This window comes from Gymnogyps californianus, chromosome 3 (genome assembly GCF_018139145.2).
Source record: "Gymnogyps californianus isolate 813 chromosome 3, ASM1813914v2, whole genome shotgun sequence".
Lineage (NCBI taxonomy): Eukaryota > Metazoa > Chordata > Aves > Accipitriformes > Cathartidae > Gymnogyps > Gymnogyps californianus.
The window spans coordinates 41,444,217-41,470,528 of record NC_059473.1 but is presented as its reverse complement, the minus strand read 5'-3'; the positions used below and the strand labels follow the sequence as shown (position 1 = coordinate 41,470,528).

Here is a 26,312-nt window from a genome sequence, read left to right as displayed (position 1 = left end):
TCGCTTTTATGTGGCAGAGGGAACTGAAATTTACAGTTATGAACTCATAGCAATGTTCATAGTTTCTTTCACACACTCTCTCTCTCCTATGCAGCATTTGCTCATCTGAGAGTGCTACAGGATGCTAATGCAAAGGTTATCTAACTTGTGTGTTTGGCCTCATGGTACTACTTGTTCTACATTCGTGACTGTGGCTATGTAATATATGCAATAGATAATTTTATGTCATTATAATGCAGTTATATCTAGCACACATTCATCAGAGAAAGTGGTTTCATATTGGCTCAGACTGTTTCAAACAATTTGATAGTGGAAGAATTAACAGAAGTGAAATCTGGCTTTAGCTCAGTTAGTTCACCTTAGACCAAAAGCTCACCTAGTGAAAAGCAGCAATCAAGACACTTCCTTTGGCGTGCAGCAGATGTTCGAAAGTGACCGATGGCTAGACCCACAGATTCAGCCACAGCTCTACTCAGTTGAATTCATGTTTCATTTCTGAGTTGTTTGGAGGTAATTTCTATGGCCATATTACCATTTCAGTTCTCATAAGTGGAAGTATTTTTCATTCTCCTAAAACATCAAACTTTGCAAACACGTTAAGAGGAAGGACCTTGAAATATGGAACCAACCTTGCAATCTAGACTGATAGTATCTTGCAAAGTAACAATCGCTTTCACAGCAAGATTCATCAGGCATGAGACTCACATCCAGGAAGCAAATTGCAGATATGGAATTGTAGGTACACATCCCTGCCTAACCACTTTTTTAGCCAACTAAATGTCACTTCAGTTTGGTGAAGCATGTTCCAGTATATTGTTGCTAACGTTATCAATGCCTACATTGCTTTGCCAGTCACAATACAGCTTCCAATTGTCCTTCCCAACCTCATCCCTGAGGGTACACAGAATATCGCAATAATTTGTATGCAGGCACCTGTGACAATGGAAGGCCAGCATTCACTAATTAGAGCAAGAAGAGGATAAAGTAATGAGCTTGAACTGATGATGGGCAATTTAACAGTAACATGAAAATGTTTCCATTCTAAACATTACCAGGTAATAATGCTGTCATCACAGGATACTAGTGCTGCATCCACAATAGTCCTCTTCACTCTGGCCTCTCTCCATTTCACTACCCAGCACTTGAGCAATGCTACCTGGATAACCTCTCCATGCCAGCAATTCACGGTGAAATGAAGAGGACAGAAGTCACACTTCCTCCTCCTTGTTCACAATGCTGATTCCTGCTTCCTGCAGTCTGCAGAAAAGCAAAGAATTGCCACTCAGTAGTGCAGTCTGTGGGTGCGGAGAGGAGACTGCTTTGAGGCAATGATTCCGCATGTCAAAGCAGCCAAACTTACACTGCAGTACTCACTCTGGGAAAAAAATCCTCTAAGAGTAAGTCCTACAACTCCAGAGAAATGAGGTACAGTCAGCAGCAAAAGCTTAGTAAAGTAACAGAGAGGCCCACCTCACAGGCCCTTCCTTCCTCCTCAAAGCACCACTGTCCTACATCCTAAAAGCGAGAATGCTGTCACAGTATTTACTGATATCAAATATTCATAGCATCATCCACGAGCACAAGGAAGCGAGGAGTTTTGCTGTTTCAACACACTATCTTTTGTGCAATATGCCAAGATCCTTCTTTACCCAGCTTGCTTGCCAAAAAAGACATTATTAATTTATTTTCATAGTGGAAACCACGTAGCTCTAAAACATCTCTAAACTAGCCTTACAGAAACCATCTCCAGAAAAAAATAGCACCATAATTAAGAGGCAAGAAATCAGGTATGATCTTCAAAAGTTCCAGTAGGCCATTTAAAAGGTGATATCTCTTCCCTTTAAACAGAAATAATCACTTAAATGCAACACTGATGTCTGAGCCCAATAAAGCACCCCTACCAACAAGGGAACCTGAGCACATGGTAAAGTCCGACTGGCTTCACTTAATGTTGATAAAGTATTTTTGCAGATTTTCTTGGAACAGTATCTAAAACATTACAATTAAACATGTGAAGCAGCAAAAAAGGAATGGAAAAAGGAGCTTTCTAGGGCATCACAAGTGGGACACAATGCATGTTTAATTTTTTTTCAGATCTTTAACTTTTTAAAATTGTGTTTAATTAAAAGAAACATACTTCCATTACTCTCATGCAGGTTAATGTTGCTCTAGTCACCAAATGCTTTGTGATTTGTAATTATTATCAGTTTTAACTGTACTACTTTAGTATTTCACCTCTGTAAATTAAATTAGATGACTTGGAAAAAAAATAATCAAGCATATCCACCATTCACTTGTTAAGCAAACACCATTTACTGCATCCACCTTTAGGCACCAATCTTACATAGTTCTTATTATCTATGCCAGTCCGATGTAATACAAGGGTTTGGGTCCAGGGCCTTGTTTGGCTGTGTCTTGTTCTAAACAAAGGATTTCACTTTCTGGAATTGCCAGAGGCTATGGCAAAAACACCTCTTTCAGGAAGGCAAAATGGCAAAGAATTCCTTTCTATTTGCTCTGCTGTACTGCAACTAAGTTATATCCAGGACAAGCAGATAAACTACAGTATCTTCCTGATTTATTTCTCAAAGAGATGGTGTCGTGTTTTAACCCCAGCCAGCAACTAAGCACCACGCAGCCGCTCCCTCGCTCCCCCCACCCTCCCAGTGGGATGGGGCGGAGAATCGGGGAAAAAAGGTAAAACCCATAGGTTGAGATAAGAACGGTTTAATAACTAATACTAACAATAATAATAATGAAATATAACAATAATAATCATTGTAATGAAAAGGAATATAACAAAAAAAGGGAAAAAAAAAGAAATAAAACTCAAGGAAAAAAAAAACAGCGATGCACAACGCGATTGCTCACCACCTGCTGACCGATGCCCCAGCAGCAATCCGCCCCTCCCGGCCAAATCCCCCCTGTTTATATACTGGGCATGATGTTCCATGGTATGGAATACCCCTTTGGCTAGGTCAGGTCAGCTGCCCCGGCTCTGCTCCCTCCCAGCTTCTTGTGCACCTGCTTGCTGGCAGAGCATGGGAAACTGAAAAATCCGTAACTTAGGATAAACGCTACTTAGTGACAACTAAAACATCAGTGTGTTATCAACATTAGTCTGACACAAATCCAAAACACAGCACTGTACCAGCTACTAAGAAGAAAATTAACTCTATCCCAGCCAAAACCAGGACAGATGGGGAAAAGATTGAAAGTAGTCATGATTATCAGAGAAACACCTCCATTACAGAGCCTTGGAGGGCTCTAACTCCTAGTTATGATGCTGGCAGCATAAGTCAGTTCTGGGTTGCCAAGAAACTACCGTCTTCCTTTCCTGTGTTGTTTTCCCTCGTTAGGAACACACTGGCTTCAGAAAGCGAGACGCTAACTGACCTGGAAAACTCATTTCTTGTGTAGTGAATTCAAAGTCCAACCTGCTCACTGGGGCCTGAATTTGACCCTTCAGCTACAGTGTTCCAGTGCTGAGACAGCAACAATCCTTTCCTTCCTCTGTCTAGCTCTCTTTCTCTCAATCCTGCACTTTTTTTTTTTTTTTTTTTTTTTAATACTTTACGTACAGGCATACTGACTCTCCAGGCCACCCAGCCAGGCAGGAGCTCAGGAGCACTCAGAGGATCAGCACAGGATTCCAAGCAAGGCACACCTTCCCAAAGCGCAGAAAAATCCAGAAGCCTTTCTCAGGACAGCCACAGCTTCCTGACCTGTACAGCAGGACGCCTGAGAAGTGAGGACAGGCCTGGTAATTCCAGAGCTTTCAAAATCCTGTCTTCACGGCAAAGACCTTAGAAAACTCAGCTCCCCAAGGTACACTAAGGAAAAGGGGCTTTGGTCTCCTGACCCTGAGGAATCCCACCTGACAAGGCTTCTTTGAAACCTCATCCCAGAGGCATCCTAAGAACCCAGGGAGCTTGTTTCTGACACATACATAACACAACAGAGACATTTAATACAAATACAGGAGGTAACTATGGGAGAGAAGAGTGCAATAACCCCAGGTCACAAATGGGAACAAAGACAGACTTGGTATGTTACTTGATGAATAGCACCAAGACAGACACTCTGGCATCGGGAGCAAAATAAGACTGAGAAACTTGCAGGTATGAAGTAAGCAAATGAAGGATTAGAGACAAAATTAGGACCATGAATTTAAAGCAGGTACAGTAGTAAAAAACTTTTCTGACACATAGTAAGTCAAGTACATTTAGATCAAAAACAGAATAAAAGGACATAAAATAGGATTATATTGCCAAAAAGGGAGGTGGGGACACAGTAAGAGAAAGAGAAAACAGCTTTAGCATGCAGAAAGGCATTTCTCTCTGGACACATTCATCTTTCAAAAAAGCTAGGTGTGGTATTCCTAGGATCACAGAAGTATGTTTTGCATGAGGGAAAGAAACTAGAAAGAAGGGCTTGTAAAAGACCCAAATACAGCAAAACATGAGCAATTTCAAACAGATGTATTATTTCTGAAGCCAAAAATTGCATTTGCTTTGTATTTTGAGATATGTAGCACGTAAGGCAAGGGCTTTCACACATTCCACAAACTATGTACACCTGGATTTTCTGTAGGCTGTCAGGAAAATGCTATTTCTCCAGGAAAATAGTATTAGCTTTTCAAAAATCAGTGTTCAATACAAACCCTAACAGAGGATTAGTGAGCACTGTTAGTAAGAGGAGAGTGTTTAGGAAAAGGACACTGGATATTTTCTCTAACATTTCTCTTCATCATTTAATTTTGGACTTTAAAAGATTGAAAAGTAGACCTGACGCTCTTACTAAATTCAAGTGCAGATAATTAGTGTACTTTGTAGGGAAAACCAGAACTCTAAGGAATGTGTTATTTTCTGGTACTTCTGAACACTAATCAGCACTTGAATATCAGTGCTAGATGAAGGTGGGTTTATATATACAGCTGCTTTTCAAGTTGTTTCAGCAACTTCAGGCAAAATTTCCACTGACTTCCCTGAGCTTTATGAGTTCAAAAGCTACAGATAACACTCCATTCTCTATTTGCAGACCATTTAGCTTTTTAAAAAACTAAAATTAAAAAATGTTTAAATAAAAGACAGACTGTTTCATGATCATTATTATTCTGGGAGAATTCAAACTTTAATCACATTTGTTTCTTACAGCATTTGGATACTGCTACAGACTCAAGATATCAGCCATCTCCTCCAAGATGCTTCTGCTGAGACTTCAATTGCTGAAAATAATTCCAATTTTTGTCACGCTTGCATCCTTTAAGAGCTCAGTGCTATCACCAAGTCCTTGTCTTACTGGGCTGCAGAACTGCATTTCTATGGGAAATGAAAGAGGCTACTCTCCATTCACTTACTATGAGGAAGTGTGGCACAACAGTTTGCATCCATATGGCTAACCTGTCCTCCCTCAAAACAAGGGGGTCTTCTTCCCTATTGCCTATTGGAAGTGGTCACTAGCCCACGCTATCCATCACAAGGCACTGTCAGAAAGAGCAATGATTGCCTCAGGTGAAAATCACCCTACGAAACTCACTGAATATGGAATCACTGGACAGTGCTGAAACACAACCCCTAGCCCTGCTAAGTTTCCTAACATAGGCATAGTCTTAAGGCATAAACTGGTTATTGCTCCCTACCCCAGCCCTATTCCAGTTAGTGCACAAGGAGAAATACAATCACATCATGTGGGTGTCTGAACAACTGACTTGTGGACCTATAAGCAAGGTCTTTTGAAAAAGACTGTGCTCTCAACATTTTCTGAGCTCTCCCTGAGAGATCTTGTGATGTAGCAGTACAAAAGTAACAATGTTTAAGATAACAGCTTCTTTATTCATCACAGTTACTGCAAATACTCTACTTAGAATTGTTTTCAGGCTATCATATTAAAGATGCATTAAAGATGTGCGACTCCTTCCCACTCCTTTAAAAAAAGATGGGAGCAGAAAGAAGCTGAACTAGAACAGTTTGTGAAAGTAACACATCTAATACTGAAAATCACAAAGGCAAGAGCTCCAGACTTAAAATAACCTTTTTTAGTTTAGTACAGATATTCTTTCTCATTTCCAAATTTAAGCAGGTATCCCTCCTACCGATTGTATGGCAAGCACTGCCATGTTGAAAAGTCCGCGGCTCTCTAGAAGTGTATGTGCTCAATGTCTTGTAAAAATAGTTCTCGGTTGTTCTTGCTGGAAGAATTAATTATTTGTTTCAGACTATAGTTTCTCCTTTCCATGAACCCAGACCCAGTTCTGTTTCGGTTAAATTGTAATGCGTTAGTAAACCTCCTGACTTCTACAGCATGATGTAATTGTACTGACAAGATTCACTTGCCAAGGTAAAACATGCAATGGAAAGGGGATGAATAAGCAAGCATACAAAAGGCTGGTAATATCATCTATTAAAGCTGTCTAACACTTCTCTTAAAAGTGCTGAAGTTGCTTAGAACTCTACCAAAAACTGTTGGGCTAAATTTATTCCCACAAAAGGTGTTGGTCCTAGGCTAAATTTTTCTGAAGTCTTCACCAAGATGGTGAAGGCTGCCGTGATCAGGCATTTCCCTGCATTTGCTGTTTTGGACTGTTACGAGCCAAGCTGGAGGCCAGAGATCCTACATTTTGAACCACTGTCTTTTTGGGAGAAGGAAATTGTGTATCTCATATGGAGCTTCCAGAAGAGATGGAGAGGAACAGGTTTGGATGAAGAGCAAAAGAAAGACTTTCCTCCTGGAAAGGCCAACTCAAAAACATGAGGGAGTTTTAAGAGGAAAGCGATACTAGAACTCTCTGGTCCTAACAAAAGGGCATGAACTGAGAATCCAAGGCAGTAGACACTGGAACAGGGAAAGAAGCTAGAACGAAAGTGAGAGCTGGTGTGTAGGCAGAGAGACAGATTGTACATGGATCTGAAGGACAGATACTGTTTTACACTGCTGAGTAATCCTGTAGTCACTTGTCCACAGAGGTACCTTTGTCAGCTGTACAATCGATTTAGGCATATGGATAAAATATGACAAGTCTAAGAACAAGGAAGACAGAAGGGTGACTTTCTACATGCTTGGACTGTCTGGGTTAAGCAGCAAAGTCTTCAACTTGTTGCAGAGTCCTACAAGCCCTTCTAGTGTACTTTGGTGGAGGATAGTATCTCACATTTCCCAGTGAGCTCTCAGCTCACAAGCTGAAGAGGACGGGAGAGAAAAAAAATGTAATTTAAGCAAATAAACAGAACTATTTATCTGAAGAAGAAATACTTTCTTCCTGGAAACAAAAGGCAACGTCTAAAGACTGTCTTCCCTCTCTGAACAGGAAAAGCTGCTTTATTATATACCATATATCACTGAAGTAAAAATTAAAGACTCACAAAAGTCTTAGAGTTACTTATACAGATGTCATGGTTTAACCCCAGCCAGCATGAAAACATATCAGATAGACTTCGCTATTCAAAAGTTTTGGCTGGGATCTAATACCAAAGGATTTACTGGTTAGGGATTCTTCATATCGCTTCTATGTATATTCAGAACGGGCCACATAAAAAAAAAAAGCGAGTTAGGACTATGGGGGAGAAAGCATGGGGTTTTCTGTGTGGATTCACAGTCTGAACTAGAATGCCACAAACAACATCATTTTTTACTACCCACAACAACATTTTTTCCCCTCAAGTACAACCCTAAATACAGAGCCTTCAATCAGCAAAACTTTGTAACAGAACCTAATAGTACACTAACCTTGTGTTAAGATCTTTTTTCCCCCCTTTGGACTCTTCATTTTTACTTACTATAAAGGAGTAAATTTAGATTATATCATTAGCTCATAAGCTGAACTGCTGAACACTGTCTGTCCCCGGTAATGGTTCTATGGTGAAGCCAACACACAATTGCTACAGCCTTCCTCCTGCTGCTCCGGAACAAAATTCTTTACATGCCTCTCTCATTCTACCTAAGATCTTCTACAGAAATTAGGGTTGTCTTATCTTTTTCTTTTTTTATTAATTACTTTCAGCTAAGACTACAGGTCGCAGCTAAGATCTAATTCACAAAGTAGCATTCTTGAGTTCAGTGAGATTTGTTACTAAAAATATCCACAATAAGTCATACTTAAGAACTCCAGTTTAATAAGCATAATTTGAAAAAAGTCTTAAAGCTGACTAAGAACAGAGGATCCACATTACTAACTAGAATGCTAGAAATACTTGAAAACATCATGGAAGAGAAGATCCTCATAGGAAATCCTTACTTTCTTTCAGCAGGTTATTTGATTGCAGGTATTTCTACGCAGTTCTAATACAACAGTATCTATAAAAATGTTTTAAATTAAGTGGGAAAGATAGGTTATAGGCACTATCATCCTAAAGTTTGTGCGACAGAATTATCAGTGCCATGCCCTGCAAGACCCAGGGAAGGAATTTCTCACACCTAATGATTCACTGTAAGAATATATGAAAGACATAAAGAAACAAAGTATTTCTCTCATCTACCTTTTTCTGTCAGTCACATTTTGGTGGACTTATCTGCTCCAGCTCTCTGAAGGTGCCTACTTCTTTCCGTCATTTATAGAGGAAAGCTAGAGAGCTAGCTTAGGCTAGACATCTAACTTTTAGAAAGCAAACATTCTGTAAGGTAAACCCAGGCCACTTCCGTGGCCTTATACTTAGGTAAGTATTTCTAAGCCCTTCCTAAAACATGCCAAAAGCCACTCAATTCTCAAATCTTCCTAAGGTCAGCTGGTACAGTTCTGCACTATTGACTTAGATATCACTACAGACTGTCTACCCACCCAAAAACTTGATATCCTGCATTATCTTGTTCTAAGAAGAAAATAGAAACATTATTGTGGTGAATCACATTTTGTACTGATGAACCAAAGACTGGTTTTAGCGTTTCTTCACCTATACAGATTTAGACTTTTAAAGGTATTCTGCAAAGGCTGAAAGAATGAAGGCTTAAGTTTACATGGGAACAGTTAAGTAGTTCATGAAATCCAATACTTCATAAAATTCTTTGTTACAAATTAACCGCTAAAAGCTAGCAAGTCAAGCCTGTAAGACATTAGAGTTAACCCTTCCCCCACCCCATCTCCCACCATATTTCCCTCTCTATTGCTATTAATCTTTAACTCAGTATCACCTTCAAATTGATTCATCTAGGCCTTTTGGGAACAGAAGTTGGAGGAAAATCTTCAATGACATTCAAACCAAACTGACTCTCACATGGAATCATTAATGCTGACCCAAAGTCTTTTCATGCTAACTTTAAAAAAAAAAAAAAAAAAGTAAGACTTCCAACATTACTGATTACTATTTTTTTAATCTTCTCTCCAATTGTTTTCTTTGAACCAATTTAAACTAGCAACTGCCTACCAAGTTTAATTGGATTTCCTTCAATTTTATATGCCCCTGCATTTAAGCAAAAAGCACTGTGGAAAAACTGAGTAATTCATGTTGTAATTGTTCATTGGACTTTCAGAGAACTACAGTAGCAACATCACCACATATGCTGATATGTAATCAAAGATATATTATGACGTACATGGAGTAGTTTAAAAAAAAAAATCAATGCAATCAGAAATCGTTGGGAAGATTGATAATCAAGATTTTGCCTCGCATTGTTGCTCACATTTGTCTCCTAGATAAGTCATCCTTTTTCCCCTTCCCCCACATACAACAAAATATTTACCTTTAGAAAAAAAAGAACCCTTCAGAGCAGGCTTATTGGGTGTGCTTTTGTAGTATAATAGAGGAGCATGCTCCACTGTATAAGTAAATATTACCTCAAAGTAAACACCTCACACAAATGTACTGACTGTATTTCACTTCTGCTTTATGATTTGTTCCGAACATGGAGGCCCATTTGCTGCCTCCTCTACAAGGATACGCTGCAGTCAAGACCAGACTTAGCACTTACCACCCCCAACCTGCCACTAGCCTTCCTCATTTCTCATATCCAAAAAATCAAAAGTGGACAAGAATGCTATAGCGAGCAAATCTATCTCATGCACAACCCACTCTACATTAACATCTGGCTTAATTTATATTAAAAAAACTTTGTATTTCAAGAAACAGAAAATATTTCACTTCTGAACTTGACTTCCCATTTTATAGGAAATGGCTTATTCTGTCACCTTCTCCATTGCTTTTTGGTAACCCCCAAAGCAGCATCCTGAAGACCTACTGAGAATACACATACTGATCTGTTCCTGAGGTTATTTAGATGCTACTGCATGTTCCCAATTCCGTACATAGTGTGATGGTTTTTCTTAAATAACCTGACAAATCCATATGGTGTCTGATCCTCTTGGTACCACTGTCACCAGCATGAAACATACACCTGCAAAATACTTGACTTCACCACCACCACCTGCAGGTAGCTCTTTTCAGCAGCTCTCTCTCCTACCCACCTCTCTCATCAGAATAGTGGTTATCTACAGCAAGGCCAGATGTCCCAGGCCTACAAAAGGCAGTCCTCCTGAAGAAGACCACAGGTTCACTGATGCAGAAGTTTCGCTTTTCAACTGCCTCTGTTTTATGCTAGTTAAAAATTACTACAGCATGATTGATACTGGAAGCAGAAAATTTTTCTTTTCTTTCCCAGTTCTCAGGGAATACACAGTTAGCCCAGACAGGACTTAAATAGCAAGATTCATTGGGAGTAATTTATGCATTTTGTAGAAGCATGACACATAGTTCAACACAATGCTAATTTTGCACAGTTCCAGTCTGGGTTGTTCAAGGAACTCTGAAGATTTCTATCATCCTTAAATAGCACGGCTCCTTGGTAAGTATCAAGTGCTGACTGACTTGTTATTTTTACAGAAATAATTACCTTACAGTTTGTACAAATACAAAGCAATCTAAATAAGGAAAACTACTGTTACTTTTCACTGCGTCAATATTTCAACCTAATGTACACCTCACCCAGGGGATATTTTTGTGCTGTATTTTTTGGCACAATCAACTCTTTAAAAGATCCATCAAATAAATATCAGATATAGCTGTCCTCTTTCTCTAAAAAGGCAGCCTTTCCTAATCTTCTACTATACACAAAGCAGGATCTACCCCGACACAGGACAATGATTGGTTGAATCTCTGCTTACACATATGCAAAGTTTATGTCAGCAGATTCAAATTCTGGCAACAACCTGTCAAACTCAGCAATGTGGCAGTCAGCAAGGACAAATACTGAAATTCAACAGTAACCAGAATGAAGAAAGTCAAACAATACTGAAACAAGTGACATGCCTGTTGCCAGTTACACTGCAGATATAGAACACTACATATGAATTGTCCCAAGTCTACAAACATGGCTTGCCTGAATTCTCTACCACGGGTTTACTTTCCTGTGATAGGAGTTTTACCATTGAAACACTAAGCGCTCATACCAACGGAGTCTGCCTTCAGCTTCTGATCCAGGTGCAGCGGTCCTGCAGAGCACAAGGGGCCAGGCAGCATCCTTGAGCATACGTGGGAAGGAAAGCATACTCCAGCACACCAAATGGGGAAAAAACTGACAAACAGATTGATAGCACAGCTGTCACTTTGAATCAACAGTGAACAAATAAGCTCTGAAGGCTGAGTTAAGAGACACATGTACATAAAGTTAGGGACAGTATCATCCTATATAACAAGGAGGTGAGAGAAGTAGGGACAGAACTGTAACTGCTAAAGACAGCACCAAAGACAGTATGAACTTTGCTACCAGGTAATTATACTCTGCAGAAGCACCACCACCTGAGATCGTTACCACAGCAAGAGGCAGAGCTCAAACAGAAAGTGTGCATAAGCAACTAATCCAGCCAAGTAACTGTCAGAGTTTGAATGAAGAGCAGCTAAATATTTAGGAGATAGAAAACACTAGTCACGAAAAACAAAAGTGAATTTCCAGACAGCTATTGAAGGATACATCCTCTGCAGCTAAGTCTCTAGGACAGTCTCTCTTTAGCTTATGATTCTGTAGTGCCAAGTACAATAGCATCTTAGCCACTATGGACAATAGAATAGGATACCACAAAAGTAATAATAAGATAGAATTATTACTCAAGGACACTTTTCAAGGAGATCTCCCTGACAAGCTATTAAAAAAAAAAAAAAAAAAAAGGGAAGACAACAGCATTAAAAAGACAGAAACATTTGAGGAAAATTGAGGATTCTTTCCCAAAAAATATTTAGAAGGCCATGCCATCCCTAGAAAATAGAGGAGGGAAAGAGTTTAACAACAGTAACAGTAATACACCCTTTAAGTTCAAAAGATATTTAACCAGTTTTAAATCATTCATGAGATAAGACAGAGAAGCCCTTTATTGGTTAAAGCCAAAAACACCACAGGTAGCTAAAAGAATGTTTCATTCCCTTTCCAGAGGAAATATTTGAAGTTTTATGCAACAGAGAACATCTGGGTTTTGCAAAACTTTTGGAGGATGCGGAAACCCAGATAATCTTCATTCACATTTTTCCACACACACTGTATACCTGGCTAGCAGTACCAACCATTATCCAGAGCACTCTTTGACGAGCAAAGTTAACCTATGCTTTATTTTTTCAACATAGACCTTTTCTACTTAGCTAGATAGAGCTTAGACACACTTGGAAGCAAAGTGCAAAGCCAGCTTTGGGAAGACCAGAGGATTACCCGTGTCTCTACAGACTAGAGCTCCCTAACAGCTGCTCCTCTCTCCTACAGGCTGTTCCTTCTTTCCAGACAAGGGGAGCTAGGAAACCCCACCTGCACTTTCTTCAAGACATCCCCACTCAGGAACAGGAAACTGAACAACAGAGAGCTATTCCCTCTTCTCTTTCACCACTCCCACAGGAGAAGCCCTACATTCTCCACACACACACACACTTACTTGCTGTAGCTCCTCACAAACAGCAGCTCTGGAGCCCTTCCAGCACAGTTAACCCTAGCAGCTGGGCACTGCCTTTTCTAACAGCTGCTTCTAATCAGCTGCACAGCCACAGCTGGGAAAATAGTTAGGCTGCACCATATTACCATGGGGTAAAAGGAAGCCCCATAATAATCCAAAAGCCATCTACTTTTATTTATATTTATTGTCCAATACAGTGCTTACATGCCTGAATTTCTTACAACATACTGCTTCAGTCTTCTGTTTCTGTGAACAGCTCCCCAAGGCATTATGTCAGCACAAAAAAGTAGGTGGTAGGACAAGAATCCCTCGCCCAAGCATGTCACATTTCCCCAATGAAGGCTAAAATCATTCAAAGGGAAGTAGGTGCTCCCACTGACTCCCACACCTGTTCTGAACTATGCCTTATCTTCCCTTTGTTTTCACTGTGACCAGATCAAAATGCCATCAAGAAGGGAGAAGGTTAAGAGACTTTTTTTTTTTTTTTTTTTACAGTTTTCAATGTTTGTACCTGGTATTGAAAGTAAGTACAACAATGTCATCTGGATTATTGACAGAAAAAACATTAAGATATTAACTTCTCTGATCCATTGATTAGTTTTGACCATGAAGACACAAGCAGGAAACTGCATCATTGATTTTATTAAGTAATTTTAGAAACCTTTTAGTACTACATAAAATAACATAACTGCTCCATCTGCAGTAGAGACTTAGAACTCATTTTTGTATCTACTGGAAAAAAAGCACCACCACATCCTTGGAAATTGCCCAAAAGCATAAGAAACAGAGGGGGTGAGCATAGTCCCTACAGCTCATCTCAGCCAACTCTGTGAGAATTAGTTCGAGACTACATCTGTAAGTAGAGTTACCTGTTCTTATCTCAGTAACTGCAAACACGAACACAGCCAGAGAACAGCAAAGGCTGGTATGCAACAACTCTGTAGCACGTCTGGACTACTGCACCTTCTGGAAGAAGGGGCAATTTCTGACCACAACACTGAGGAGTGATGCTTAGGGTAACATTCATTCCCTGGTGTCTTGATTCCTGCTGCAGTCCTTCGTCTTGCAGGAGCAATAACAACATCTCTAATAGAGTCAGTCACCTTTCTCCCAAAACTTGCAGAAGCAGTTGAGAGCTCTACTCCTCTGGCAATTCTCCAGACAGAATTCCCAACAGTTATTCCATGTAATTGCACAAACCACTTTTTTTTTTTTTTTTTAAACTAAGCCAAAAAAACCCAAACAAAAAACCACAGTGGTTTGGATCAAACCATCAATTAAGAGCTGGCTTTCCCCCTACTGTTCTTCTTCCTCCAGAGTTTACAAAACTATGCTGCACAGTACCTCCAGTGATGAGGAAGACATCCTTAAACCTTTCTAAATGCAGGTGTCCTACATCTCAGGTAAGTCACCTAACACTCACTCTGAAGGGCTGCATACGTTTTCTTAGCAGTTGTGTAAAATAACCCTTTCTAGCATCTCCAACCATTTTTTCCAGCAGAAACTCTTAAGAAATGGTATCTGAACTTGCTAATAAGCAGCTGTGTTTGTTAACAAACTCAATGTTAGTGCTTATTCTAGTTACACTGAAACACAACATACCAAGCGATACACAGAAGTCTATTATGGCTATACAGTTATTTATACTGACCAAACTTGCAATAGCAAATAAATCACATTTCACCTTTTTCCACAGAACCTGTCGTTTATTACAGAGAACTATACTACTTTTTGATTTGCCTTTCATATCTGTCATTCCTGTGCCTTCCATTAAGGTATTTTATTTACTATGTGTTGGCATAACACTAGTTCTTATTTTAGTCCTCTTAACCAAGAGATCAAGAAAGGAGAGCACAGCATGGAAAGACACTCAAGTGGCTGGAAATGGAACTGTGGCAGGTTATGGCCCTCTGTTAGACATTAAAGGACTCATTAATGACAAGTGTTTCCTTGTACTTTGGGCACAGTAAATCCATAAAACCTGGGTTTGTCTCCCCACCTCTACTGCAGTAGCATAATATTGAACAATATTCAGAGATTAAATTCCCACCAACTTTACAAAAATAGTAATTCAGGTAAAAGAGAATTTCCCTACTACAGGAGAAGCAGCAGCACAAACAGTATCTTAACTAGACAATGAAGTCCAGGGAAGGGGACGGAAAGACTAAGAGAAGCTATGTCTGCTTCTTCCTCAGGAAAAGGTTTGATCAAAACTCTTACGTTCTTGGATCCCATGGAACCCAACTGTCACCTAAGCTAGAAGAGGCCAAGTTTCCACAGTTTAGCTATCCATGGAAGTGGTTTGTGTTCCAGTGCCAGCTTGTGTTGTTTCAAGGGATGATGATAAACTTCTGGCCTCAACCACAGCTCCTGTAACTTGTGAGTTACAGCCCAGAATTCTGCACCTAAAGAACTTATTACTTCTGCCACTGAGCCAAAGTAATTCAGACCTATTTCTAAACAAATTATTGACGATTACCTCTTGTGCCTTTTCATGTCTACGTCCCATCTGTTCTGAAAGTAGTGTCAGGAAATAAACAAGCTCAGTAGCAGAGGTTGATGTGATTTTCTTTCTATACTTGATGTCTACTTGTCAATCTAAAAAACAAGACCAGAGGCTCAGAATACAGTTTTGTGTCTCATTCACATATCTCAATATGATCTCAGGAACTGGGTACTAGTGGAGGTCTCACTGATGTAGAGGGTGGTGGTCTAACTTAGGCTCAGAAGATAGATTTCCCTCCCCACCGCCCTGCTACCTACAGGCTGTCCTTTATATTTGATAAAAGAAGAATTGTGTGAGAAGACTGAAACAAATACATTCCAAGTTTTGCCTCTTTTCCTCCTCCAAAGAATTGGAAAACATTTAATTAAGTGGTTATAAACTAAAAATACACAAAGTGTTTCCCTTAATCACTTAAAAAATCAAGTATTGTGACTGAACGCTGTTTAGGACACTTATGGCTGGCTGCACTGATGGGTAATGGCTCTTGAGCCAAGGGAATCTCACATGCTGACATGCAAAATCTAATCTCCTCATTTACATAAAAAGGGTCACAAATGTTATTGCTTGAACAGAGGATGGATCCTATGCATCTCACATTCTCAAGCTCCGCCACCCCACATTTCAGACAGAGAGGTATCTAAAGAGATTTAAAAATGTGGACATTCAGAAAGACACAGCCATTACTCCTTAAGTATGCTTATCATACATATATGTAAGAAATTTATATATATAGTAAATATATATTACATATATAGCTTTAGTTTATGAATATGTATGTATATGTCTATAAAATCCTCTAACAAAGACTTTACCAGTTCTCAATACCTATTGCTTCACTTACACCTTCAAAAATTGACAGGAAATGATGCCTAACACAATTAGATCTAGCCTTTTACAAGTGCTAGAAACCCACACTTTCTGGGTATGTCGCTGGGCTCTGCACAATGGTCAGAACCAGCAGTCCTGTGCCAGGAACCCTCCATCTTCCAGCAATCTCCTAAATCCATAATTTGTCATTTGGCTCCAGTTTCTCTCCTGCCTGGGCTCTCATCAGTTCTCTCTATGCATTCTTTTGTTAGCAGAAGTAAACAGACAAAAAAAGCAGAGGAAATTCAACTCATTTCTTTGTTGTACACTCCCACTTCTGGAATCCTAATCCACTTGGCTGTCTGCCCCATTAGCTAGTGCTATAGCAGTAATGTAAAAAGGGGTAAAGCACTTCTGTTTGGCATTTCAAGTCAGGCAGTGAGTTGGGCATTGCCCAACTTAGAAGCAAGTAATTCCTTTTTACCATATCACACCTCAGATACATCACGGCCTTAAATCAAAACAGGCCATGTTTTTTGGAATCTCTCCCTAGGCCAGCATTGTACTTCAGAGGATTTATTCTTGCTGACTAACCTGCCACATGTGTTTTCTCAACTGTAGTCTTTTTTTCTGAAATACTAATTTTTAACAGGTTTCCCTACAGACTAATTTTTATCCAGTACTTATTTTCCCTGAGGGCTAGCATTTTACCTAATACACTGACATACAATCAGCATAACCACTGCAAGCAGAACTCTGCAAACACCACTTAAAGCATATTGTGCAAAACCATAATGTGGTGAAAAAAATATCCTTTACAAGTCAGATCACATTCTCTAAATAGCCACATTTTTAGCATAATGTGTGAATAAGGGTGTAGATTTATCAAGCGGTTTTAAGTAAACACATTAACAGAAAAAGCTTAAGGGAATAGTGGGGGCCTTATATTTATAATAGTGATTTTCTTCTGTGAAGAGTTCTAATGTGTTTTTTCATCTTATTTTTGCAAAACCTCCTGTATTACTCCTTCCAGTATTAAAGCAGAAATGAACACTTCATTACATAATCTTAACCATACTTCCCTTTTGCCATTAATATCTAAAGTTCAACACACTACAAATATTTGAAAGGCATCAATCATATTTGCAAAAACAATTTATTTTATCAAGCCCAAAATATCTAGCATAAGTGTTAGTCACTTTTTCTACCCAATTTCATGTGCTGCAAGAAACAGACTGTACTAATCACCTTATCAAAAATTTACTGTCAGTTTATAAATATATTAAGCAGGGGTATTTCTCGTGTAAGGAAACATTCTGGGTTCAAAACCCAAGAAAATTAAAAGGGAACTCTAATAAATTACAGCAGCGCAGTCTCCTGTTTCAGAAGTCTGAAGACCACATGCCAGCTATTGTCCAAGATCTTCCTTCCTACGTATCTTAAATACTCAGCTTTCCTACCACCTTTTACACATATAGACTTATGTTACAGCACACATACAATAAGACAATTTATAAAAAAATTTATTAGTCTTATGATCAAATTTTATCTCCTAACTCAACAACAAAATCTCAAAGTACAGCTAACCATTAACAATTAGGTAACTGCAGAAGAGACTTGCATGAAAAGTGCCTCACCCTGAGATCTCAGTAGAATGAGCTAAAACGCCACATGTGAAAGGATCCTCCAACTGCCTTCCTCCTATGAAGCCTCTTACGGCTCTTTCTTCCATAACTTTTCAGATATTTAAGCTTGTTTAGCCTCCTAGGCTACGTGAATCTTAGTAAGGCTCTCACCACTGCAAACCAACACTTGTTCTCTCTTTCCTTGCACTGCTACCAACCACCACGTCTCCCTTACGTTACTTCAAAGCACTGCTACCAGAATCACCTTCTAATTCATTGTCAACTTCTTCACACCCCTTCACTAGCCTCCTTATTCTCCTCCAAGTTCTCAAATGTAATCTGTTAGTCCCTCCAATATTTAGCCCTACTGTATTCATCAGATCTATTTTTTAGCCATACGTTCATCTTTGTTCGTCAGTGAAGCTAGCCTCAGCTCGTCCCCCCTCAAAACTAACCTTCTACCATAGGGTGGACAGTAAACCCCTGAAAGGCAAGTACATGACCAACTGTGGCGACTGCCCCTGACTGACCAGGAACCAGCTTGTCACTCTCTCCCCCTCACTCACCAGCTGTCACCCTCCAGTTGTACCTTGGTTTTCAGGTAGTAAAAACTTCCATTAGGCCTTAGAGCATGTTGCATAACAAGGCCCCAGTTTCATTGTCCTTGCACTGCTACTACTGCTGTGTAAATCTTAAGTAATGACAGGCCATGTGAGGTAGTTTCTGGAATATATGTCCCAGTGCTGCTGAAGTAGTTTCTATTACAGAAGATGAAGATGTGAGAAGTTAACGTTTGAGATCAGGCTTAGCATCCCCCATCAAGAGTATGCAACAGAAGCACATATAGATATGACCCTAGTTTACAGAATATCTGATGGCATCATCTTTGAGGCTGTGTAAACCAAATGCATGATAGGTAATGGAAAAAACCTGTTTATACACATGTGCATATATACATACGTATATATGCATTCCTATTAGTTAATATTTTATGCATGGTTATGGCTGACTCTACACTTTTCTTCATACTGTTTGTATCTTCACGTGCACCAGAATCAATCAGCTTCAGTCCCAGCAGTTCTACTAGTTTTTATCTCCTAGCATTTTCTAAAAGTGGCTCCTGGTGGCTTGTATAAATAAAAGCAGCATTTTACAGGAACAACAGATTTATAACTTTAATAAGACTGCCCTCCTTCCTGCATTGAGGTCTACAATACATGACAAATCAGGTTAAGCAAGCTGGTATCAAATCTGAAGCCAAAAACATTTTTGAGCCAAACCTTAATTCTCTGAAGAGCTTCAAGCTTATTTTAAAGATGTTAAATTATTGATAAGGAAAATCAATTCTTCTTCCAGCTCAGGCAATGTCATACAGCCACAGTATACGCAACAACAGCTAAGGTAGCTTTTCTGTTTTATTAACTTCACAACCCTTTAGAATTAAATTACCTACCTTTTCCTCTTTAGAATCCAGATAAACAGTCACTACAGACAGCTTCACAACTTCTATTAACTTCAGATGAGAACAAAAGATTTGTCTGAAAACAGACTGTCAGAAACAGACAAAAAACATGCGAGACCTGCAAACTCCTAAGTTTATTTATTAAACTAGTATTATTTAACCAGTATCATTAAACTTAGACACTTCAGCAAATAAACTGCAATGCATTCTGTTCCGACAATAAACAGTTTCCTCAGAAGGATCTGAAATAGTAAAACATGCTCCATCCAAAGAGGCAACAGAAGAATTGCAAACAATCCTGGGAGAAAGTAGGCAGATGGCAAGAACAGTTCTTTGTGAGCAATAACCTTCCCAAAACAAAAATTTTAGGAGTATCTGCATGCATACTTTGCTTAGACTTGTAGTTCTACAGAAGATCAAGCAATTTCAGTCCAAGTGACTTTATTACGTTTCTATCTCCTAGCATTTCCAAAGGATATCTTGGGCACAACAAAGGATAAGGTGATGTAACCTTCTGTAAAAGTATCCCAATCATTATAATACAAGATATATAAAAGAAGGAAGGAGATAAAATGATGTTACCAATCTTTCCTGTTCTAAAGTAGAACAGCAGTAGTGAGTAAGCAATTATTTACAAAGGAGCAACAACCACCCTCAAGCCCTATCCCAAAAATACCCTGACCATCAGTTTTAGGACTTAAATGATGTCATACAGTGAGTTAATGGAGAAGTCTCTTGAGCTTTCCTGTTGAAGATGTCCAGTTTAGTATATAATATGTAAATATCTGGTGACCTATACAGACAGAGGAAAAACTGATTCTCCAGGTTAGTTACTATGCTTCTCCCATTGGACACCTCAGCCTATATGCCATTGTATTATTATGCGAAGTAGAACAGTCTTAACAGATAAAAATGAATAGCTGTGTGCACACAGACAGAAATATCTTTTGTTCCCTGAGTAGCCTAGCAGTTAGGACACCTTCCAAGACTTCTGTGCCAAACGCAAAAAATCTGCTCCCAGTTCTCTGATGAGCATCCCCAGAACAGAGAAAAAGCAGATTCTTTTCTGTAAGCGATGTGAGCCAGCAACGCTGCAGCTCCCAAAATGTTCCCAAATGAAACCATTTGGCAAAAAGAATGCAGTTGCAATTAACTACTAAACAAGCAAATGCACATTTTTTGATGAATAAAGCATCTCCAAAAAAACCCTGCTCAGTTCTAATATGAAACCCATAATACTGTAAGTAATAAATACCTGTTTTTCAGTCAGCCACAATTCAAATGTGAGATACAATCTATAGCAAATATCCAGACAGGAAAACTATTCGAAAAACATACAGAAAACCTCAAAATACAGTGGAATTAATTTATTTCTTGTAAATAACTCTTTCCAAGCTCCGATTTTCATGATACTGTTTCTGATCTGCGTAAATGAGAAATTGACTGTGGAAAGAAGCTTACCTAAGTGCTTTAGAGAGAGAGCTCATACGTCTAGGCAAAACACAGCCATTTGCAGAAGGTAAATAACAGATGTTATTTTTCCTTCTTCTTACTTAACTACTATTGCATATGTCGCCTCTCTGCCCATACAGCCTTACAGATTTGCACTGCACGCTGCTCCCTACCCCTCACAGTGCGAAGGGGCGGCAGCAGCAGCGTGGGCGGTGAGGCCCCCCCCCCCCCCCCGCAGCTCTTCCTACATCTCTTGACAAAGGTGCCCATCCTCTAGCAGGACTCTCAGCCAGCGCTGCGGGGCCGCGCTTACTGCAGCAAGGCACCGCAGTCCACCGGAATAAATATAAACCACAACAACAACGCCCCAACTCAAACGCGGCAAGGGCACACAGCTCCACACGCCTCCCCCTTTCCGCAGGTGGGTTACCCCGGCCGAGCCCGGGCGCGCAGGGACAGCGGAGCCCGTGGCGCTCCCCTACCCACATCTCGCCGCCTCAGGGGGCGGAGGACACCCGGGCCCGCAGCCCTGACCGGCGGGAGGGGAACGCCGGCCGCTGAGGGGACCCAGTCCCCGCTCCTCCAGCAGCCGTGCCTGCGGAAACCAGCAGCAGCAGCAGCGCCCTCCCGCCCCGGCCAGGGCAACGGCTTCAGCGCCCGCACCACGCACGCGCCGCCGCCCAACGGCCGCCCCGGCTGCGCGCATGCGCGGAGCTGCCTTTCCCCCCACGCGCACAGGCGGAAGCCAGGACCGAGCTCGGCCGTCCGCCTGTGGCCCCGCGCCCCCTCCCCGCCGCGCGGGGCGCGCGGGAGCTGCGCGCGCCCCCGCGCCCACCGGCGCCGGTTGAGAGCTGCTCCGGCAGCGGGCGGGCTGCGCGGGGGGATGGCGGCGTGGCGGCCGGGGGTGGGCGCGGCGCTGGGCGCGGCGCTGCTGGCGAGGCTGGGCCTGGTGCTGTACGGCCTGCACCAGGACGGGGCCATGCGGGTGCGGTACACCGACGTCGACTACCGGGTCTTCACCGACGCGGCGCGGCTGGTGACCGAGGGGCGGTCGCCTTACCGACGGGCCACCTACCGCTACACCCCGCTCCTGGCCTGGCTCCTGACGCCCAACGTCTGCCTCGCCGAGGTCTTCGGGAAGCTGCTCTTCGTGGTGGGGGACTTGGCGGCTGCTGTCGTCGCCTACCGGGCCCTGCGGCGTCGAGGGGCTGCTGCCGGCCGGGCCTGCGGGTGCTGCGCCGCCGCCTGGCTCCTCAACCCTCTGCCCATGGCCGTCTCCAGCCGGGGCAACGCAGAGGCCCTGGTTGCGCTGCTGGTGCTTGCCACCCTGTACTTCGTGGAGGCGGGGAGCGTAGGGAAGGCCGCAGTCTGCTATGGGCTGGCTGTGCACATGAAAATATACCCGCTGACCTACGCGCTGCCCATAGCGCTCCACCTGCAGAGCAAACGGTGCACCAGGGAAGGGGCAGTGGATACGGGGTGTGACAAAAAAGCAAAGTTTACATTCACAGTGTACCTCTGGCAGCTTTTGGTAAAGATGCTGAACCGTGATGTGCTGCTTTTTGGAACTGTTGCTGGATCTGTGCTGGCTGCCTTGACTGTTGCATTTTATCACCTCTACGGCTGGGAGTTTTTGGAGCATGCCTACCTCTACCACCTGACCAGGAGAGATATCCGTCATAACTTCTCTCCCTATTTCTACATGTTGTACTTAACTGCAGAGAGCAAATGGAGTTTTGCCCTTGGGCTTGCAGCTTTCCTGCCCCAGCTGCTTTTGCTCCTGGTTGTGTCCATAGCATTTTACAGAGACCTTGCCTTCTGTTGTTTCCTACATACCACTATTTTTGTGAGTTTTAACAAAGTGTGTACGTCCCAGTACTTTGTCTGGTATCTCTGCCTTTTGCCCCTCATAATGCCTAGTGTTAAGATGTCCTGGCGTCGTGGTGTGCTGCTTCTCTTTTTGTGGTTTGTTGGACAAGGCCTATGGCTTGCTCCTGCGTACTTTCTGGAGTTCAAAGGATATAACACTTTTTTACTTATATGGTTGGCAGGCTTGCTTTTCCTTTTTATTAATAGCCTCATAATTGTTCAGATTATTTCACATTACCAAAAAGAAGCACAAGTTGCAAAAAAACTCAAACAACGGTAATAAACAGGCCAAAATCCAGAAACAGCACTACTGTCCTTGATAAGGCTTTTCATACCACCACCAGCACTTTGTTTAATATAAATGCATTTACATTGTACTAAAGCATGTTGTATGTAAATGATATTGTTTCAGGGCCATGAGGGCACTGATTGGCCTTAGTTGCCCTGAGCAGCCCCAGTCCTGCCTTGAGCAGTGTCTGCAGGTGTATGTGTCTCCTGTGTGGACCTTGAAACTGCGTTGTAACCTTCTCTCCAGCACTGTCTCCAGCCCTGTCTCCTGCTGCTCCTGAGTGGACTCCCTGGAAGGACCCTGGACCAGTTCATCGCTTACCACGTCTGGGGCTGTGGGTGGACTTTGTTACCAGCACCCGTCCCCGCCTGCCATCTCCAGACACAGTGTGACTGCACCCTGGCCAGTGAGGGTATGGCCCGTGCTGGGGTCACCCTCGGCTCCTGCTTGTACCCCCTCATGGAGCAGCCTCAATCTTGTTACTCCCTGGAACCCTTTTTTCATTGTTACTTTACTTGTTGAGGACTGAGGCCTCTGTCTAGGAAAACACAGATTATAAAGTGATGTTGGAGTTTGACAGTCTTGTACATTCCAGTAAGCGGGTGGGGTGTTTTGCAAGGGTTAAGCTAATGAATGAATATAAGGCAATCAATATGTACACGGGGATTTATTTTTTCTTTTCACAGTAACATTTTAGCTATACAGTGTTTGTGGCATGTATGTGGTGTTTCTTCAGTGAAGTAGGAAAAAAGTGGCTATTTCATACAAATCATTAACTCCTTGAAACTTTTAATTTATTTTAGAATTCAGATATGCCTGCTCATTCAGATACTTATTTTTGCCTTTTCAATGCTGTTTGAATTTTTAAACAGATTTATTCCCATTGCCATGGAGAAGATTTTTCGAAATACCTGTCTTGGATCAGAGAGATGTATAAAGCAAAAATACTTGTGTTCCTTGCTGCCACGATCTAGAAAAGAGGCCACTGCTTTAAACTGCAGTTAATTAACAGTTATTGTGGATGTTAACTAGCAAATGCAAAGAGTTGAAGTACAGCTAGAATGGCACCTGTGTCCCAAAAGCACTAGAGGTTATACCAAAAAGTAATTGGAAATGTAGTTTCTCAGTAGTTCAATATCTCTACTATTAAATGAAAAAAAGTGAAAGGAGTTGAGTAAGTGGAGCATTTGCCAGAAGAAAAGGGAAGTTTTAAAATAGGAAGCTCTACAACCTGTCAAAACAAGGTGAGACACAAGAAGATGTGGAATTGAGTGTCAGGTGGCAGTGAGAGGAGTTCAGAGCCATTTCGGAGTCTGTACTCTCAAGAACGTCCTACAAGAGGTCTGGTGTACACAGGCCTTGACAGAGGTGGAAACTGGCAATGTATTTTTTAATAAAATCTTGAGTTGAAATAGGCATATGCCAAATTTAAGAATTTTCATATTTGCCTCAGCTTTTAGTTACTTCCTATGGGAAAGTGTGTAATGTGGAGCAGAGCTTCAAGGCAAAATAACTTCAACCACTTGGTGGGATTCCCGGTGTTGTCAGTGGGAAAGGATGTGGCCAAGCGGGTTTGCCTTCCAGGTTCATGCTTGCTATGCTGCCTCTCTGAATCCTGCGGTCTCCTGAGGCAGCCCCCTTCCCCAGGACTGCAGTGGCTCCTGGCTTTCTTACATACAGGGTTTTCTTTCCTGGTTGTAGTTCTACCTCCTGAGGCTGAATTGCAGTGTTTTGATCTGTGAATTTTTCCCATTGCTTCTCGGCTCCATGGAGGTGGTTACACGAAAGGAGAGGAAGCCCCTGAGCCCCAACAGCCCAGAGCCAAAGGGCGTGTTATCAGGAGGCGTGACGATGTCCTTACACCGCTCTGGCCCAATTCAGCCGTTCTGATGTTGTGTTAGGAGGAAGGATGAACTCCCTGCTCAGAGCAGTGGGGGGTGGTTTTGCTCCCCTGCTGGAAGGCATTCTGGTTTCCCCTGCTGGTCTGCACTCACGCTCGCCTTCACGTTGTGAAGATCCTGCCAGCCTCTTCTTTGTAAATCCAGAAGTTGGATGAGGCAACGGATATTCTTTTGACAAACGGTCTTGGTTTTTCGGGCAGGTCTTAACAGATGTGGCACTGATTTCCTTGCCCTGGCTTTGCCTGGGATGAAGGAAGAAAGACTTAGAGCACCAGCTTGTCTACATCTTCCACAAGAGGTTTATCAGTCAAAAGACTGGTGGCACAAGCCACTTTCACACACAGTTTAGTTTTATATTAATCACCAAAACGTTTTGTATGTGCTATAAGCGTGTGAAGAAAAAGTGTACCGAGTGGTCTTATCTTCCAAGGTAGAGTTTGACATGCCCAGTCAGTGTTTCACCAGAAGACTGAAGAGGCTCTTCTGTGCCGATACCTCTATTCACCCCATCCCAACGTGCAGGCAATAGCTCATTTTCCCTTGCAACTGATCTTCTATTACCCATTACACATTTTTCTGTTGCAAATAGCATGTTTTCTTCCCACAAAGCAATGTTTTGTATCTCTAACAGACCTAATTATGCTGTGTCCAGACCTTTCCACTCCCCTATTTTTTCCCTCCTGTTGGCAAAGAAAGCAAATGAAAGGGTGTTTCCAGCTTCAAAAACCATTCAAAAAAAAAAGGCATTTTGAGTTACTGTGTTCATGACAGAATTGTAATGTTCGTTTTTGGGTAAGAATTTCCTTATGACAAATACATTCTCAATTCATTAATAGCTAAATCATTTTGAGGCCTTCAGAAGGCAAATTCTGCAGCAACAGGGACTGAAGAGTACCTTCCCTTTGCAGGTCGATACCCGCACTTCAGCGATGATTTGAGAAAGTCATGCATAAATAAGTTATAAAAAGGCTTTTATACAAACTTAGATTTACAGTCATTAATTTAATAATCCAGTATGAGTCCCTCTTTTTACAGTTGTTTTGTAAGTAAGGTAGTCACCCAAATGTGTTTGGGATTTAGAAATAATTCAGTGACTCATAAAAAGCTGGATGGGAGAAATGAACTGAAAGAGATGAACAGAAGAGATATTTGAGACTTTAGATCTTGCAAATTGCTTTAGATAGTTAAATGGAATTGAATAACTTTATTCACTGATAAAAAGCATTAAATCAAAATAATTGTAGCTGAGTGCAGAACAAGTTATAATTCATGAACAAGTCATGGTGATTCATTGTAATGCCCTTAAAATTTACCAAATTCATTTCCTATGGAACATTTATTGCTTTTGATGGTGTTCAAATTCTTTTGCTTAATAATTTTATGTCCATTTATCTTCTGGTAATTAGGAACTGAAGTGTCTGAATGCTAGCTTTCATTCCCTACCATGGGCTGCAAAATTGTAATGCTGTCTATTTTTTAAAAAAATTGTTTAAGTGCCCAATGAAATGTGTCTCATTTGCACAAGTTTTTCACATTGCACTGAAA

At 41.3% G+C, this 26,312-nt stretch overlaps 2 protein-coding genes across 2 annotated transcripts in view; one reads left to right on the top strand and one right to left on the bottom strand.

Moving 5' to 3' along the window:
- The window catches only part of RGS7 (regulator of G protein signaling 7), a 262,407-nt gene extending 249,550 nt beyond the window's left edge, over nucleotides 1-12,857 (bottom strand). The window contains exon 1 of the mRNA XM_050893035.1: nucleotides 12,839-12,857. The gene's annotated coding sequence lies outside the window, so the exon portion shown is untranslated. The remainder of the gene's footprint in view (nucleotides 1-12,838) is intronic.
- An 8,734-nt stretch (nucleotides 12,858-21,591) lies between these two features.
- On the top strand, nucleotides 21,592-24,337 carry PIGM (phosphatidylinositol glycan anchor biosynthesis class M). Its single transcript, XM_050894325.1, has one exon. The coding sequence runs from the start codon at nucleotides 21,592-21,594 to the stop codon at nucleotides 22,855-22,857; it is 1,266 nt and encodes a 421-aa protein (XP_050750282.1). The 3' UTR covers nucleotides 22,858-24,337.
- The last annotated feature ends 1,975 nt before the right edge of the window (nucleotides 24,338-26,312 follow it).